The following is a 17292-nucleotide window of genomic DNA, read 5'->3' as shown; positions in this document are numbered from 1 at the left end:
ATCTATAACACTTAATAGTTTACAACACACTTTCACACATATAGACTTCACGACAGGCCCAAGGGGTAGGATTTTTATCCCTATTCTGCAGAAAAGGAAACTGAAGCTCAGAGAGGCCAGTAAGAGGTGACACAAGGATACCGATCTAGGTCTTCTGATTATAGTCCTGATACCCTTTTCACTACACCAGCCAACTAAGATGCTTGCCAACAAGTTCCCCTTATCCCTAATACCACTGTCTTGCCCTTGATTTAGGACCTGAGAGAGAAGAGGGTGGATGAGGAATTGAAGGACAGAATGAAGATGCAGGGGTGGGTGAGGGGGGAAATAGTGGATAGTTTGATGTAATCATTTTGTTTCAGAGCTCAAACCTTTCTGGCCCTGCCAAATGCCTCTTCTCCTGCGTATCTAACTGATACTAATTCGTGAAGGATAGCGGATTTTAATATATTAATGTGTAGCTGGAGAGGAGAATTAGGGTTAGGATTACCCACGGGCAACTGTAAAATAGCCCGAACAGTAATAACTAACAATGAGTGTTTACTATGTGCCGGGTACTGTTCTAAGCATTCTATATACATATATTAACTCATTCAATTTTCACAACAACCCAAGAGGTAGGTGTATTGTTATTTATCCCCATTTTACAGATGAGGAAACGGGCACAGGCCAAAGCTTAAGTAACTGGCCAAGGTTACACAGCTAGTAAGTGGCAAAGTTGGAACCCATGCAGTCTGACTCTAGCGGTAAGATGATGCCACTTACGCAGTCATAGAATCTAAGTACGCACAAATGTAAATCATTCTGTGGGTTTGAAGGGAGGTTTTTCATTTGTGTTCCTACTATGACTGCCTCTTTCTCTTGGGGGAAAGAGGAACTATGCCCTTTCCCATCCCCACGAAGAAGGCCGTGTGTCAAAGCACTTATTTAATAATAAACAAATATTGATCAACCACTATGGCCGCGCCTAGTGAAAATGTGGACTCCTCCTTCCCCTCATATTTATGCATATTCCAGACCCCTCCCTTTGTCTTTTTTTTTTTTTTTTTAACGCGCCCAGGATCAGGCATGTACTCTGAAGACTCCAGCACACTCATGTCTGTACCTGTGGCTTTGTCACATACAGGAATGCGCTGGCCCGAGGCTGCTGTTTTTCATATTGAATGTCTAGCATGTTCACACATCCCGTTAGGAGGGGATATGGAACAGACTATGTGTACCAGTGGACGCACTTGCAAACATGTATTTGCTAGGTGTCGCTGTGCCCAACCCGGGGCCTCTGTAGCCGGGGTAAATAGCTCAATATTTTGCTTCTCTGGGTGTTCCAGCGTGTGACGCAATAGCAGCGAACGAGGGCGTCATCATGAAGTCACTGCAGGAGAAGGGGAAAGGGGCGGGAGGGCACTCCCTTGAGGGGAGGAGCCCTTTCACCCGGCCCTCGAAGCGGCACCTTCTCTCTCTTCACCGGCACCTTCTCTCTCTTCACCGGAGTTTCTCTAGAGCCTCCTCCCTCGGATAAGACCTCTTCCAGCTGCCACCACAGAAAGCTCTGTTTTCAATCCGGGGTTTTGAAGTTTAGGCTCTGGTCACTTTGAGAATCTCTGGAAGCCCTGCCCCCAGTTTTAAGTTTCATCCAATAAAGAACCTAAAGGAGGGGCCGGCAGGCGGTTCAGTGACGCAATGCAGATTGATTGGCATTCAGGCCATCGACGTCCTGGATTAGCCCCGAGTTTCGCCAATGCAAAGGCAGGGGTGGGACGGTGCAGGCGCAGAGGATTGGGTTTGGCTGGACTCGATTTAAAGAGACAGAAGCTGTCGGGGTCCAAGAAGACGGTACCCACGACCCTCCCCCCAAGTCCTTGGGACCACTTGGGTCCCCAAAGCTGGGGAGATGGTTTGCGGAGGCTTTGCCTGCTCCAAGAATGCGCTGTGCGCGCTCAACGTAGTCTACATGGTGAGGTTTTGGAGGTGGGGGAAGCTTCAGGGCGGAAAAGCGAGCAGGGAGAATCTCTAGGGTACTTCCATGGGGAGAGGGGTGTACTGGGGATTCCGGGAAGATTCCCGGGAACTTCCGGCGAAGAGGGAATTCCTGGGGACTTCCGTGGGATGAGGGGAGACTTCCGGTGATCAGAGGGTTTGTCTGGGGGTGGGGGTAATGAACTGAAGGCTGTGGGCTTAAAGGCCCAGCCCTCCCTCTTGTGAACTTAAGTTTCTCCCAAATAGAAGTGATGGATGAAGCTAAACGTTCCATTTTACATTCATAGACTCTACTATCCCTGCCACCTCCCACCCCTATCCCAGCCGTTCTGACCTCTGATGGGAGGAACGCCCAGGGATGCTCCCGGCCCTGATAGTAGCACCTCCTCTCCTTCATTCACACAAAACTCAGTTCTTTTTTGTCCAACCTCCGGGCCCCGCCCCCCCTCCCCGGCCATGGCCTTTGGCTGTGGTGCACACTAGAATTCTTTTGAGATGTACCTGCTCTGTTTCCCATAGCTGGTAGGCTTGTTGCTCATTGGAGTGGCTGCTTGGGCTAGGGGCCTGGGTCTGGTGTCCAGCATCCACATCATCGGAGGAGTCATCGTTGTGGGAGTCTTCCTTCTTCTCATCGCGGTGGCTGGACTGGTGGGTGCTGTCAACCACCACCAAGTACTGCTGTTCTTTGTATCCTGACCTGAACTGATGGGGGCACTGGGGCTCGTGGGAGGGCCGAGTCAGCTAAGAAGTTAGTGACAAGGGTAGGAGGCCTCAGGCACCTTGGGGATATGCCTCCTTGCCCTCCCTTATACCATACTCTATGAAACAGAAGCTGATGATTTTATTGTTTCCAACTGACATAATTTTATAAGTTCTATGACTAGATCAGATAGTTATTATAGGTGGAACATAAAAGAATCTAGGACTTTTTTTTTTTTTCCCATAACTCTTCCTCTCAGTACATGATCATCCTTGGTTTGGTCTTCATCTTCCAGTTTGGAATCTCTTGCTCATGTCTGGCTATTAACCTAAGCAAACAGGTAAGAGGGTGCCCTTTCAGGTACTTGATTTTTTTCCGCCTCTAACCTCTAACTCTACTCTCAGTCTGGCCCCAAAGGTCATTCTTAGGTCCACTACTTCCAGCATCTGGAGCCATTTGCTTCCTCTGGGATGTCTGGCTAATTGTCCATGAGGACGATCCAGAGGAAGTGGGTAGCTATCATTGTGTCTGCACCTTTGCTTCTGAAGGATGTTAACTCCCTTTACTCGAACTGGGATCACGATGTAGGGGGTTCTTAAGGTTAGCAGCAAGTAATTTTCTTCTGCCTGTACCCTGCAGACAGATGTCATCAATGCTTCCTGGTGGGTCATGAGCAACAAGACCCGGGATGAACTGGAAAGAAGTTTTGATTGCTGTGGCCTGTTCAACCTCACAACCCTAGACCAACAAGATTATGCTTTCTGCACTGCAGTGAGTTGGTGTGGGAAAGTGTGCAGGGTGCCAGGGCGGGAATGGACTGACACTGGGCAAGGCCAATGCCCAAATTGGCAGATTTGAGTTTGAACGTGATTGCCTCTCTCTAGTAGCTCACTTGTATTGGGGCTGTGTGCTGGTGGGAGTGGTGGGGTGGATACAGAGACTAGAGAATTAGCCAAGTGAGATTCCAGTCTGTAGGGTACTGATCAGGAACTGGAAGATAGTTTCTAGGGTCATTCACCATAGATATTAGGATAGAGCACTGTAACGATTCTGCATCCTCAGACACACGTACGTGTGTTTTATCCTCAGATCTGCAAGAGCCGGAGCCCCACGTGCCAGATGTGTGGAGAGAAGTTTCTTAAGCATTCCGACGAAGCCCTGAAAATCCTGGGGGGCGTTGGGCTCTTCTTTAGCTTTACAGAGGTAACATTCTCTAGTTCCCTTATGTCCTTTCTCTGCATCTCTAAGGCTTAGCCCCAGAGATTCAGAAATGGTGCTTATCTCTTTCCCTTTGCTTCTACAGATCCTTGGTATGTGGCTAGCAATGAGATTTCGGAATCAGAAGGATCCTCGAGCCAACCCCAGTGCCTTTCTATGAGACTTTGGATCCTTCTGACTTCTCTCCTGCTGTCTGCTTTCCCTAAGCTTTTTCTTCCTCCCTTAGGGAAAACCTGGGGTCTACAGCCCTTTTTGTTTGAGAAAAAGGAAAGGCCCTTTGCTATGCTCCCTAAAGATGACTGAATAGCTAGGCTTTATGCCTTGGCATCTTTTGTTGGGAGTAAGATTATAAGGAATAAAGAAAAACCTTCCTTCCTCTCTCCCTAAGTGAATATGGGAAGCTCCTGGCAGTGCATGAAATGGGATGGGGATTGGAGTCATTCTTGGCTGTTTCCCCTCTTCTCCCTTCCACATACTAGACCATCTCAACACATCTTTGCTCCAAGAGTAAATCAGGGACAGATCCAGAGAGAAAACCAAGCACTCTTGTAATAAGCAGGACTCGGTTTGGGGAAGTTCAGTGAATATAAAAATAAAAACCATTTAAACTCCATAATCAAAGAAGCAACGTAAGTGCCTTTTCTTCTCTTTAGTTAGTTGAGGGGCTCCACTGACTATGTAGGCCCTGTGACCTAAGGAGAATGTGCGGGGAAGTTCCATCTTCCAAATGGTTTTTTCAAATCCCCAAACGGCAAAGCCAACCAGAGAAAGAAACATTAAAAAAAAAAAAAAAAAAAAGACCAGATTTCTTTGTTTTGTTGTTTTTCCTGTATAAAAAAGGATCCCAATATCAAGGTATAGGGAAGGGGAAGAACAAGGGACATACCCCTTAGCGTAAGGACACAGAGGGGGCAAGAGGAGGATAAGCCTCAAAAGGAGGGGTGGGAGGGGAATGTCATTAAGGCAGCAAAATATTCTCTATAAAAAGTTGGAGTCGTCTCCATAGCCTCAGAGATGAAGGCAGAGGATCACCTTCTTAGTGGGGGGCTCTCCACTCAAATGTTCAAAGGAAGGGAAATGTTGGCTTCTCTTCTCTTGGTTCTGCTGCAACCATTCCATGGCTCACTCTGGGTTACCTTCTGCCTTATGTAGATAGGAGTGCTGCAGGGCTCGGAAGGCAGAGATCCGCTTGTGTGGGTTAAAAGTCAGCATCTCCTGAGAAGGGAGGCAAAGGTCAGAAAACCATGAAAAAAGACTTCCGCTCACCCCCAACAATACCAGGGATGAGCTATTTTCTATATCCCTCTTTGTGGACAGCCATTCAAAGCAGCAATAAAAACTAGCCCATCCACCAACAAGTCTCAGTAACCACCATGTGTTTGGGTCCCTTTTATCCTGCTCCATTTTCCACCCCAATCTCACCCTATGCCCACGCCCAAGCCCAGTACCAGCAGCAGCTGTGCTCCAGACTCTTCCATCTCAGGTACCACCGACTGCACGGGGCGGGGCCCTCTAGGGGAAAAGGCTCCTCGGGGTAGAGACACATCTCGGGGCCAGTCATCCTCTGGGGGCAGTCCGATCAGGCTATGGGGAACAGGAGAATTCTGGTCAGGAGGGCCCTTCTCCAGCCCCCATCTCCAGGGGCAGAGCCAGTTGCCATTCAGGGCTCAGCAGAAAGAGAAGGACTCAGAATGGAAAACTCTTCCCCTCTGCAGGTCACTTACTCAAAGATTTTGCCTAACTGGTCAGCTTCAGAGTTTCCACAGAAGAGAGGCCTAAGGTGAAAAGAGACATTCATTTAGGTAGCAGTCATTTTCAAAGATACGGTAGTAGAACGACTACTGCTTAGTGGCTCAAAACATAGGGTAAGAAGAATAAAGGGTTACGAAATTCCTAATCCCACGACATTTCAGACCTGCTGGTTATGGACCAGGTGGCCAGAATTCAAGTGGAAGAGTGGGCAGGGGATGGATGTGGTTTACGAATATGAGATTTGGGAAATTCAAGATGTTCAGGATACTTGGGCCCCATACTTTCGACGAAACATCTCTGCAAAGATACAGCCAACACTCCACATGTCCACAGGTGTTGCGTATGTAGACTGCAAAAGAACTTCCGGAGCACGGTACCAGAGTGTAACAACCTAACGGGAATAAGAAGAGTGGATGAGGGCCCTACGAATTACCCTGAAGCACAACTGCTTCACTAAAGTCAAGGATGTGACAAACACATGCCTTCTCAACTGCTATGGGCAATCACTCTCCTCCCCCAGCCAGAACCCATTTTGGCTGCCATCATTCTACTGACCACAGGTGTAAGTGCCATCTGGTAGCTGTAGATTCTGGCCAGGCCGAAGTCGGCCAGCTTGACTGTCCCACCACTCGTCACCAGAATGTTCTCTGGCTTCAAGTCTCGATGAACGATGCAGTTGGCATGAAGGAAATCTAGGCCTCTTAGAAACTGGCGCATCAGATCCTGGTTTGGAAGGGGGAGGTACAGAGAAACTGAACTAGGTACCATACCTGAAATCACAACAGATGCTACTACAAAGGTCCCAATCTACCTCTCAGTGTCTGCCCACCTTACTCACCTTGATGGTCTCCACTGGCAAGCCTGGCGGGGGTGCCTTGTCCAGATATGTCCTTAGGTCTTGGTCCACATGCTCAAACACCAGGGTCACTTTGGTCTCCCGGTCAGTTCGGGCTGTGGCACAGACGTCCATCAGCCTGTCCGGAACAAATGGTAACTCACTGTGCAATCATCTTTGACCCAACATGGCCTCCTCTATTCCCTCAGGGTCCCCACTTCTCTCCTGACCACCACTCCACACCTATAGGTTAGGTTGTCTTTTCCCTTTTACTACCCACTCCCAACCCTCCATCTTCTCACCGCACAACATTGGGATGCTCAAAAGCCTCCAGCCGCCGCAGTAAAGCCACCTCACGGACTGTGCTGATGGGCAGGCCCCCTCCAGCACCTCCTCCATTGGGGACTCTTACGCTCTTGAGGGCCACAAAGTGGCCACTGTGGGGATCACGGGCCTTATACACCGTCCCATAGGCACCAACACCAATCTCAGCCACTGGCTCATATCGAGGGGTAGCCATTCTCAGACCAGAGGAGACCCTACAATCACAGAGACTCCTACCACCGAAATTCCTTCCACAGTTCGGATGGTATGAGCCTGCAGCAACAAAGTGACTCCCACAAAAGACATCACAAAGACAACACCAACAGCATCCCGTCCCTTTCCCAAACTTCCATGATGCCGACTCCCAGGTAACACAATGACCCTAACCCCAACCCCTCCAGCCGCGTGAGCTCCTAGAATAAAAAAATGCATTTTCCTTTGGGGCGATCGAACCCCGCACAAGGTAAATGCCACACGACACACTCCCTACATCGAAGACCCTACACCCAGTCCCTGAAATTGCACCTTCCTACGGCCACAAAGGCACATATCACACCCTGCCCCACTTCCCGCCCTCGAGCGACCCTTCCATAACCAACCCGCGTAGGAAGCCGTGGAGGGCGAGTATGGTCTCCATTCCTGGAAAGGGCTACACTTACCTCACCCCGTGTCTGGAGCTGCGGGGGCGGCCCGTTATCGGGGCCCCGGAGCCGGTTCCTGCCGCGCCATACACTAGAGCTCGGTTCGGGGCAGCTGGACGCTACGGGCCCGACCATAGACACAGGCCACAGGCTAGAGCGGCCCCCTTTACCCCCACCCTCACCATGTGACCAGCTGCCAAAGAGGCGCGCGGAAATCGAGGGGGCGGGGAGAACGCCGGACGTTCGGAGCACGTGACCATACTACTCAGGCGCAGAGGGGCAGCCGGGAGCGGCTTTGAACGGGAAGGGGGCGGGGAGGGGAAAGGGGCGGAGGGGCGATGGCAACCACGTGATCTGTTGCTATCACACGTGACCGCTTGACATTGCTTGGAGAAGCAGAGGTGTGGTTACGCAGCAGGGCACGTGACTGGCTGCCGTAACTCTGGATCGGGGCTGGGGCGGGAGAAGAGAGAGGGTGGAGTCCAACGCGATGCCATGGCAACCTGGGCCACCCAGGATTCCCAACACTGGGCTGGAAGCCGAGCCTGAGTGCATCTCCAGTCTCACTACCCGTCTCTCACTCTCTCTGCTTGTGGGGAGGTGGGTCGGGGGACGGGAGGTGGTGCTGTCGTCTTTCTGCTCCACCGCTATCGGAAAAACATATTCTCATTTGTGTCTTTGTTTCACTCATTCAACAAATTTTTACTGAGTCCTGCTTCCTGTATTTATGTGGGGGTTTTGTTTGTGTCCTTTAAACTAGTGATAAGGCTATCTGTAAAGATATAGCCACATATTTTATATGTGGTCATATAAAATAGGGAGTAGACAGTACCCATATGAGGGCGAAACTAGGATTAAAGGATTGATGGAAGGAAGATTAATACAGTAATCCAACAGGAAGAGTGGCAAGGTAATACCCTTCCCTCTTCTCAACTTTCACCTTTTCCTGGGAGTGTTAAGGCAGAGACCAGATACCTTCTGGCAGAGAAGTTATTGATGAGCTGGAAACAGGAATACTTGACCTTTAAGGTTCTTTTCTGCAGTAAGATGCTATGACATATGTGTGTATGTGTATATATATGTGTATGATACTATATACAGCACATATAGATGGATAGATATAGGAGTGAGCATGTGCAAGGAAGTTACCACCACGCTGCATGAAAATGACTGTGCCCTTCTGCAAAACCTTGTGACTCCTTATATGGGGTCATTGTGTTTCCCTTTTTTCCCCTATCGCAAGCTTTCTTAGCCCTTGCCCCTCCTCAGAACAGACTTTTCCCAAATAGCCTCTGTTCACAGACATCTAGGTAGACAACAGGCAAGTTTCTCTGACTTCCCTTGTCTTACCGGCTCCAACTTCTTTATCTCCCAACCCTTTGGGTGAATGGGAATAAGGGAAGGAAGGAATCAGTGTCTCATGTATGATAAACTGTCTAAAATCTGAAACCATTCTATTACTCTATTTGCTCTCCTTGTGCCCTAACTTCTATTCTCCTTAACCATCTGCCTGAGGATGTAAGAGTTCAGGCTTGAGATTCATATAAACCATGCTCCAGGGCAAAATGGAAGACATGTCAGTATAGATTCCCCCTCTTTGCATTCTGCTGGTTGTAGTTCTGGGCCCTTGCTGGCAAAGGCAACTAGGACACTAGTAAGAAAAATCTCAAGGTCCTAACTGGCTAAGGGGCTTGTGAGGAGTATGTTTCATTGGCTATTTTGCTAGGATTGGTTGGTTTGTAAACCTTCTGGAAGGCTAAGTGTCTCTTGAGTGTGTCAAACTTCCATCCTACACCAGCAGGGTCCACTTTAGCCTCACCCTCCACTCACTGTTTTTAAAATAGAAGTCATCCTCTATGTTGACTTGGGTTCCAGCCCCTTTTTCTGATTCATTCATCCACCATCCAAAATATTTGAATGCTTCATAAGAGCATTACTCTCCTTAATCACTTTCTGTTGAGGATCTTTAGTTTGACAGTCTGTCCCTGATTACATACCCTCCCTTCTCCTGTTAATTACTCTTTCAGTAATTAGTTTTTTCCATTGTGTTTGATACAGTGAGCTCCCCTGGAATTCCTTTTCTCTAAGCACTGAAAAGGAGAGGAGAGGGAGAATGTAAGTGTAAGGCAGAAATAATGTGATGAGGGGGTACAACTGGTTCTCAGGGTCAAGACCCCCATAAAAGCAAAGAGCTAAGCATGTGTGTGTGTTACGTATTGTTCACTTCAGTTGCAGTGGTGGTGGATCAGGAGAATACCAGGAAAGACACTCATCCCTTTAGCACTCCAGTCTCCCTTGCTCACTCACCTCCCTCACACATTACAATTACACACTTCTGTTTCTCTTACAATCCAATTCGATCTCTTACACACTCATCTCTTTTCCATAGTCACACACCGTGCACACTTTTCAGTCTTTTGTGTAAAAGTGTTTATTGCTTGAGTCCATCTCTTGCTCACTCACCTCTGACAGTTGCATAGCTTGCTTTCGTTGCACACTCCCATTTTGCACAAGCCTCTCCCTCCCTGGTGCACCTGCGTCTTTAACCACTCACCTTCCATCCTCACCCGCTCACCCCCCCCAACACACACACACCCATTCACACACCTATTCTACCCGAGCGCACACCCCTTTCCTTGGCCACTCCTCTCCCTCCACCCTCCCCCGGGCTCGCACACTCGCCCCCGCCTCTGGGGACACCTGCTCGTGCCGGGCAGGGCGGGGATGCGCAGCCGCGGCCACTTCTCCTCCTCTCCCCTTCCCCGCCCCGCCCCTCCCTCCATCCCTCACCGGCTCCCCGGCTCCCGCCCCGCCCGCCCGCCGCTCCGGGGGGGTCTCCGCCGCCGCCGCCGCCGGAAGGAGCCGCCATTTGCCACCGCCGAGCGCACGGGCCGAGCCGGAGCCGCGAGCCGGAGCGGGACTGGGGCCAGGAGGACGGCGATGGGGGGCGGCCCCGCCGCAGGAGGACCGGGGCGCGTAACCCCGGGAGCCCGGCCCGCCCCGGACCCGGACCCGCGGGGCGCGACACCCTGAGCCCCCCTCCCCGCCCACTGCCCCGGCCATGGCTGCCCGCCCCCCCGCCCCCGGGCCGCCAGCCCTCTCGGCCCCGCAAGCCCCGCAACCCCGGCTGTGGCAGCAGTGAACGGCTCTCGCAGGCCCCGAAGACCCCGGCCGGGCTCGGCTCTCCAGCGCGCGCCCCCTTCCCGGCCTTGTCCTCTCCCTTCCCCCAGCCGCCCGAGAGTCCCCCTTGCACGCCGCCCCCCGCCCCCCGGCGCCCGGACGATGCTCAAGTCTCGGCTCCGCATGTTCCTGAACGAGCTGAAGCTGCTGGTGCTGACGGGCGGGGGGCGGCCCCGGGCCGAGCCGCAGCCCCGGGGGGGCGGGGGAGGCGGCTGCGGCTGGGCGCCCTTCGCCGGCTGCTCGACCCGGGACGGCGACGGAGACGAAGAGGAGTACTACGGGTCCCAGCCGAGGGTCCGGGGCCTGGCCGGCGACAAGGAGCCGCGGGCCGGACCCCCGCCGCCGCCCGCGCCGCCGCCGCCGCCCCCGGGCGCGCTGGACGCCCTGTCGCTCAGCAGCAGCCTGGACAGCGGGCTCCGAACCCCCCAGTGCCGAATTTGCTTCCAGGGCCCGGAGCAGGTAAGGCCCGGGCATCCGGCGGCGCAGGGAGGGGTGGGGCGCGCACCTGGGGCGCCCGGGGAGACCGGGAACAGGGGGCGGGGCCTGAGGAAGCTGGGCGGGACCCAGCGCCCGGGGTGGAAATGGAGTGAGGTTGGGGGGCTTGGCTGGAGACTCCGGGAGCGCAGATTTGGCGTGGAGGGGGATCAGGGGTCCCCAGGAAGGGGTGGGGCTTTCTCCTGGGAGGGTTCAAAATCTCTCCCCTTAACCGAGACACCCTTTCTCGCCCACTTCTCTCACCCCAGGGTCTCTGTAGGCTGAGAGGGCCTATCCTCTGAGAGGTGGGCAGAGAGAATAATGCTTCTTGAAGGGAGGGGTCCAGCCGGTGCCCTTGCCTTCCTCGATAGTTCTCTACGTGGGGCACTTTTCTTCATTTCCCATTCCACAACTTTCCTTCTCATTCCGAAGAATATCCTCTGTTTAAATGTTATGGACAAAGTTGTCCCGGGATAGTATGGGGGGGGGTCTCTATGTCGTGAGAAATTACTCTTTGATTAAAGGGGAACACCCTCCACTCACACCCTTAGGATTTCCCCCTTTTTGATACGTGGAAACTGAGGACTGTAACCTATCCCAGTCTGCACCACATCTGTGAAATACTTTACAGTGATGAGGAGTGGGTTAGGAAGGCATGGCTCAGAAGCTCTGACCCTGCCCTCCTGTCTCTCCAGATCCTAAGTGGTAGCCTTCCATTTGGGAACCTTTAAAGAGCACCCTTCTCAAACTCTGGAAACAGGGAAGACCCAGTATTCACCGGCCAACCCTCCCCCGCCCCCCAGTCCCTTTCCATGTCTCTTCTATTGGGCCAGGGAAGTTTACCTTGAGCTCTAATTTTTTTCTTTTAGGGTGCAGCCTTAGCTTCTTGCCTTGTTTTGGGTGAAAAGCCTGATTTTTTTTTTTTTTTTTTTTTTAAGGTGGGAGACTGACCTGGAGAGGAGGTTTTCCTCTCCTGTAGTGGAGAGGACTGGGGTCGGGTGGCGATAGCTGACAGGAACCCTCCTCACTCTTCCTCCAGGGGGAGCTCCTGAGCCCCTGCCGCTGCGACGGCTCCGTGCGCTGCACGCACCAGCCCTGCCTCATCCGCTGGATCAGCGAGCGGGGCTCCTGGAGCTGTGAGCTCTGCTACTTCAAGTACCAGGTCCTGGCGATCAGCACCAAGAATCCCTTGCAGGTGAGGTGCAAGGGGAGAACTCTGAGACTGGGGCAAGGGCCTTTCAGCAATTAGAATCAAGGACCCTCCAGGAAGCCTATTTATCCATTTACTCTTGATTTCAAAGTCACCCTCCCTACCATTGCAATAATTTAGTATCTGTCTGTAAATCCTCCCTTCCTTCATTTACTCACAAAGACATTTATTGGGCGCCACCTGTGTTCCAGGCCCTGGGATAACAAAAGAAGAAAAGATGGTAGTGCTGCTGCTACTGCTGGTAGCAAACATGTAGAGTTTTCTATGGGTCAAGTTCTTGGTGTGTATTAACTCTTTTAATCTTCATAATAATCCTAATAGTTATGTTACTCAGCCAGTAAGTAATGGAGTAAGGATTTGGAATTCAAACCTAGATGGTCTGGCTTCAGAGCACCTGCTTGATCATGCCTTTCTAAAATAAGACAGAAAATGGTCTCAATGTGAGAGATGCCACATTCTAGATGTGATCAAGGCACAGAGAAGCAGATTGTTAATCCTGCCTGAAGGGTTTCTGGAAGGCTTCTGGTGTATCCTTCTATTCAGGGCCACCCTAATCTGGCCCTCTGTCTCTTTCTGTGACTTTTTGGAGCCTTTTCTCCCACACAGTGGCAGGCCATCTCCCTGACGGTCATTGAGAAGGTCCAGATTGCAGCCATAGTTCTGGGCTCACTCTTCCTTGTTGCCAGCATCTCCTGGCTCATCTGGTCCTCACTCAGCCCTTCAGCCAAGTGGCAACGGCAAGATCTGCTTTTTCAGATCTGCTACGGCATGTACGGCTTCATGGATGTCGTCTGCATAGGTGAGGATACCTCTCTCTCTCTCACCTGCTCAGCATCTTTCTCCAACTCACACACTTAATTTTCCCTGCCCATTCCCTCAGTTTCATGGCCACATTTTCTACCATTGGGGGCCTTTAGGGCTATCTCCCTTCTCTGCTTCTCCAGGCCCTTTGCAAATTCTGTCTCCTCCCCCTGGAGAAATGCTTGCTTAAGTACCTCTGGCCTAGGTCTGGGCAGCAGTTGACCCTGGATTTCTTATCCTCTTGCTCAGGCCTCATCGTCCATGAAGGCTCCTCTGTCTACCGTATCTTCAAGCGCTGGCAGGCAGTAAACCAGCAGTGGAAGGTCCTGAATTACGACAAGACCAAGGACATAGGAGGAGATGCAGGGGGAGGGACGGCAGGGAAGCCGGGCCCCAGGACCTCACGGACGGGCCCCCCCACTGGGGCCCCCAGCCGCCCCCTGGCCGCCCAGCGCATGCGGACGCTCTTGCCTCAGCGCTGTGGTTACACAATCCTGCACCTACTTGGACAGCTGCGGCCACCAGATCCCCGTTCCAGTTCCCATTCCGGCCGCGAGGTTGTCATGAGGGTCACCACAGTCTGAACTAAACTCCAGGAGTGGGGATCTTGAAACAATGCATCAGCCAGAGATAAGCTGTCATGGCTGCTGGAGGTACCACCTGGACAAGGTGTTTGGGGCACACTGCCCCACCACTGAGGATCTCTGTGGGCAGCCTCAAGCTGGAGACATTGGCTTCTACTGCCCACTGGGTAGAGGTGCCTGGATGACATTCCAGCCCCCACTGACAGCTCCCCACACTCATCTTGCGGCAGCCAGTGGGCAGGTGGGGAGAGCATCTTTTCTTCCCTAGAGAACCGTCCTTACCTCAGCTCCTAGGGCCTCCAGCCCCCCAGCTCCACTATGGTGACTTGGTGAAGGGGGTCCAATGCGAGAAGAAAGGGGCTGTAGACCCCCCCAATCCCCACCCCATGGCCACAGGGCAGCTGGCAATAAGACTAGTATACATTGACCTCCCATTCCCTGCATGAGGGTGGGGGTACTTCCCCTGCTCCACCCCCCATTGCATGGGGGGAGGGCATAAAGAATCATTTATATGCACGTGGAGACTCCTTTCTCATCTGGGGCTTTTCTGGAGGGTTGGGAGGTGTGGGCAGTTTTCTCTGCAGAGGCTGCAAATCCCAAATGCAGCAGTGGATTCTGAGTTGGAGGTGTAACTCCCACTTGGTGGTGAATAATTCACATTGGCTGCTAGGTGGCAGTGCTCAGAAGTATCTAAGGGGTGGACCTGACACCTGTGTGTTGTGTGATTTAGAAAAAAATCTCTCCACCGTGGTTTTCCTGTCTACCTCATAGGGTTGGACTGAGGATAAATGAGGGATAGGTTGAATGCCATTGCAAAGAAAATCAGTGATGGCATAAAAAGATCTCTAGACTAGTTGATGGTCCATTTATTTCAAATAATAGCTGGTTAACAAATTCCAAAATGTTTTTCATCTGGAGTTGCACAGAGCCTTGGAAATTCGTGTTAAATGTTATAATAGATATGGAAAATATGAGGGGAAATAGACACTGCACATGTGAAGGATCGTGGTTATTTGCAAGAATGAGAGCTCCTCCAGCCCCCCTAAACACTGGGGAATGGGAAAGGCTGGAGCAATCCTTCTAGTTCTGGGGATCTTGTGGGTTCTAGTAATCCCTACCAGGTAATGTGCTCACCCAGAGAAGTGGTATGCAGTGAATTTGGGCTCGTTTGGAGTAAGACAGACAGAATTTCCTAGAGTTATGAGTCTCCAACCCCAGTTTAAGCTACTGCTGTGGCAATTCAGGGTCACAGGTCTGATCCTGCTGTGCCCCAGCTAGTGATATTAACTGGAAGATGTGCTTGGAGGCAGCAGCATAGAGGGCTGTTGTTTATAGAGAAAAGGTTTGGGAAGGACTGGTTAATTGTCAGCCTAAAGCCTGGTCCCTTTCTCTCGAGGCCTTGGGGCTGTGTATTATATGAGTGATGTCTTTTATGTGAACTATCCCTCAGCAATTAAAATAATTACTTCATAACATTGCTTAAGTCAGATCCAGAGACCTTTCCTATTATTGGTCCTTCTCTCAGGGAAGATTCTGCTCTGCCTTCTCCCTGGAGATGTTTTGGGGACAGTGCTTCTCTATTAAAGGTCACATATCCTTGCCCAGGAAATGGTCTTCTCCATCCCTCTCCAAAACGGGTCTTGGTCGCTGTCCACGGTGCTGGCACCCAGACTCGCCTGGGAATATAGGAACCAAAGCTGTACTTGGGTTTGAGTTACCTGGAAGTGTTGAAGTGCATCACCTCCAGCCTTGGAGGGGATCAAAGTGGAGAGAGGACTGAGGCTGAGCCTCCCATTTTTCCAGTGGGAAATCGTTTCCCAGAGAGAGAACCTTCCACATTCCCCACCTGGGGAGACAGAAGGGCCAAACTTCACTGATTTGCCTTTCACAGAATAGCTGGTGGAGACCAAAAGGGAGACAGTAAATCCAAGTGACTCTTAGTTCTTATCCTGGCAGACAGGGCTTAGGTAGCTATGACACAGTTGAGGCTTGTGCCAAGCCTGGGCTGTCCCCTACAATGGCCGCACATGGAGGCTCAGACATGCCCAAGAGCATAGGCACGCTTACACACAAACACACCGCCTCTGTTTCCACCCTGCGTCCTAAAACGAGGCCCAGTGAGAAGGTATGTTCCCCTCCCCTTCAGGACCATTGGAGGTCTCGGTATGGAAGTTGGGAACAGCGATCTGTAGGGTCCTCTCTCCTTTCCTTTTTCCACCTTTAAGAGATTCTTGTCCAGGAGAGGGGTCATAAGAACTGCTGCCCTCCTCAAGTGAGCCATCCTATTTTCCCATGAGGAGTGTGGGTGTGCAAAATCTTCCCCAGTGATTCCAGGGGAAAGAGTCTGAGAGGAAGCTGGGCGTTACTTCCCCTCCAAGCTCAAAACTGCTAAATATCGGGTCACTTAGGTTCAAGTTGAGCTTAGTGGTAGGGAACGTGAGTGGAGACTGAGAACCCAGTAGAGAAGGAGCTGAGAGGAGGGGCAATAAGAGCACACAAACCTTGGTCTCTGCACAGGGCCTTGGGTATACCCTGCCCCTCTGTAGGTCTTACATAAATAGATACCTCCCAGAAGGCCAGTGGCTGACGGAGTTTCTGCAGTCAGGGAGCCATGTCTAGGGCAGGGGCTGAGGTGGTGAGAGGAGGGGGAAGTGTGAAGTGAAATCTCTGTCTCCATCTGCTAATTGGAGTGGAGGGGAGCAGGAGGAAGGGGAACAAGTCCTGACACGGGGAGGGTAAGCTAGGCTACAGAAGGAGCTGCAGGGAATGTGCTGAGAGATGTATTTGGATGGAAGATGAGTTAATCTATATACATCACAAGGGGAGAACGGAGCCCAGCCTCTGGGGGGCCAGATAATGCTGACTCAGGGAAACAGAGGCTCCTGCTGCCCACCCCTCTTCTCCTGCCTCGGTGCCCTAGGGCTCCTGGCCACCTCCACACTTGGCTTTCATCCTGTCTGTCTGACTTCACTTCTCTGTATCCCTGTCTTTCTCTGAAGGAAATTGCCTTGGAGCAACTTCTCCAGAGAGGACAGAGTGTCCATGCTAGGGTGTCCTTTGGTCCTGGCACTCCAGGTTCCAAAAGCACTCTTCTACCAAAGAGTCAGCCGTCTCTGGCCGTCTCAGCAAGTCCCTATCCACCCTTTTAACAGCCTAACCCTCGAAGCTACTTTTCACCACCATCCCCTTCATCTCTTACAGGGAGCCAGACTTGGCTGTTCCCACTACAGATAGAAATGTGTCTGGCAAAACTGACCAAACATAAAGAATAATTTAATAATTAGTCCTCTTCATGTACCTGTGATAGTCCCCCAAATTTTTATAAATCTTGTCCTCAATGATCTTCTCTATATTTTGGAGATAATTAAATGTAGAATGACAAGTGAATAGTAAGTTCTGTGGTTAGTCTTTAAGTTAAGATAATAAAAAATTAAAATTGCTAAATTACCTAGACCACAGTTCTGTAATTTAAATCACTGCCTCAACCTGTGATGGCCGTAATTATTAAAAGTATCTTCATTAATTAAGAAAAGAAAAGAAAAGAAATGTGTCTGGGTTTGTGATGCAAACCATTCTCCCAGGTGTCTAGACCTCCC

At 51.3% G+C, this 17292-nt stretch overlaps 3 protein-coding genes across 5 annotated transcripts; 2 read left to right on the top strand and 1 right to left on the bottom strand.

The window, feature by feature from the left end:
* Positions 1 to 1056: 1056 nt before the first annotated feature.
* TSPAN31 (tetraspanin 31) lies at positions 1057 to 4693 on the top strand. The gene is made up of 6 exons (XM_030866482.3): positions 1057 to 1954; positions 2497 to 2664; positions 2937 to 3017; positions 3317 to 3448; positions 3767 to 3880; positions 3981 to 4693. The coding sequence occupies exons 1-6, from the start codon at positions 1892 to 1894 to the stop codon at positions 4053 to 4055; spliced, it is 633 nt and encodes a 210-aa protein (XP_030722342.1). The 5' UTR covers positions 1057 to 1891; the 3' UTR covers positions 4056 to 4693.
* A 3-nt stretch (positions 4694 to 4696) lies between these two features.
* CDK4 (cyclin dependent kinase 4) lies at positions 4697 to 7684 on the bottom strand. 3 transcript variants are annotated; one of them, XM_070046403.1, is made up of 8 exons: positions 7466 to 7684; positions 6785 to 7039; positions 6486 to 6621; positions 6203 to 6370; positions 5929 to 6038; positions 5620 to 5670; positions 5344 to 5479; positions 4697 to 5110 (listed from the first exon to the last, which is right to left on the bottom strand). In XM_070046403.1, exons 2-8 carry the CDS (start codon positions 7000 to 7002, stop codon positions 5018 to 5020), a joined length of 912 nt encoding a protein of 303 aa, XP_069902504.1. In that variant the 5' UTR covers positions 7003 to 7039; positions 7466 to 7684; the 3' UTR covers positions 4697 to 5017. The 3 variants fall into 3 exon arrangements, with proteins under 3 accessions (XP_069902504.1, XP_030722333.1, XP_030722336.1); XM_030866473.3 differs by having other exon boundaries at positions 6785 to 7021; XM_030866476.3 differs by lacking the exon at positions 6785 to 7039 and having other exon boundaries at positions 7466 to 7682.
* Positions 7685 to 10574: 2890 nt separating this feature from the next.
* Positions 10575 to 17047, top strand: MARCHF9 (membrane associated ring-CH-type finger 9). The gene is made up of 4 exons (XM_030866466.2): positions 10575 to 11086; positions 12141 to 12296; positions 12918 to 13110; positions 13362 to 17047. The coding sequence occupies exons 1-4, from the start codon at positions 10730 to 10732 to the stop codon at positions 13694 to 13696; spliced, it is 1041 nt and encodes a 346-aa protein (XP_030722326.1). The 5' UTR covers positions 10575 to 10729; the 3' UTR covers positions 13697 to 17047.
* Positions 17048 to 17292: the final 245 nt, after the last annotated feature.

The sequence above is a fragment of the Globicephala melas genome, chromosome 10, assembly GCF_963455315.2.
Source record: "Globicephala melas chromosome 10, mGloMel1.2, whole genome shotgun sequence".
Classification (NCBI taxonomy): domain Eukaryota; kingdom Metazoa; phylum Chordata; class Mammalia; order Artiodactyla; family Delphinidae; genus Globicephala; species Globicephala melas.
The sequence above is the reverse complement of the archived record's forward strand: the minus strand, read 5'-3'. Positions and strand labels throughout refer to the sequence as shown.

Coding starts and splice junctions, on each gene's coding strand:
- MARCHF9 (XM_030866466.2), top strand. CDS start 10,730: ATGCTCAAGTCTCGGCTCCGCATGTTCCTGAACGAGCTGAAGCTGCTG. Junction 12,297..12,917: donor GCACCAAGAATCCCTTGCAG/GTGAGGTGCAAG, acceptor TCTCCCACACAG/TGGCAGGCCATCTCCCTGAC. Junction 13,111..13,361: donor CATGGATGTCGTCTGCATAG/GTGAGGATACCT, acceptor CCTCTTGCTCAG/GCCTCATCGTCCATGAAGGC.
- TSPAN31 (XM_030866482.3), top strand. CDS start 1,892: ATGGTTTGCGGAGGCTTTGCCTGCTCCAAGAATGCGCTGTGCGCGCTC. Junction 1,955..2,496: donor CGCTCAACGTAGTCTACATG/GTGAGGTTTTGG, acceptor TGTTTCCCATAG/CTGGTAGGCTTGTTGCTCAT. Junction 3,018..3,316: donor CTATTAACCTAAGCAAACAG/GTAAGAGGGTGC, acceptor TGTACCCTGCAG/ACAGATGTCATCAATGCTTC.
- CDK4 (XM_070046403.1), bottom strand. CDS start 7,002: ATGGCTACCCCTCGATATGAGCCAGTGGCTGAGATTGGTGTTGGTGCC. Junction 6,622..6,784: donor GAGCATCCCAATGTTGTGCG/GTGAGAAGATGG, acceptor TGTTCCGGACAG/GCTGATGGACGTCTGTGCCA. Junction 5,111..5,343: donor CTGGAGCACAGCTGCTGCTG/GTACTGGGCTTG, acceptor CTCCCTTCTCAG/GAGATGCTGACTTTTAACCC.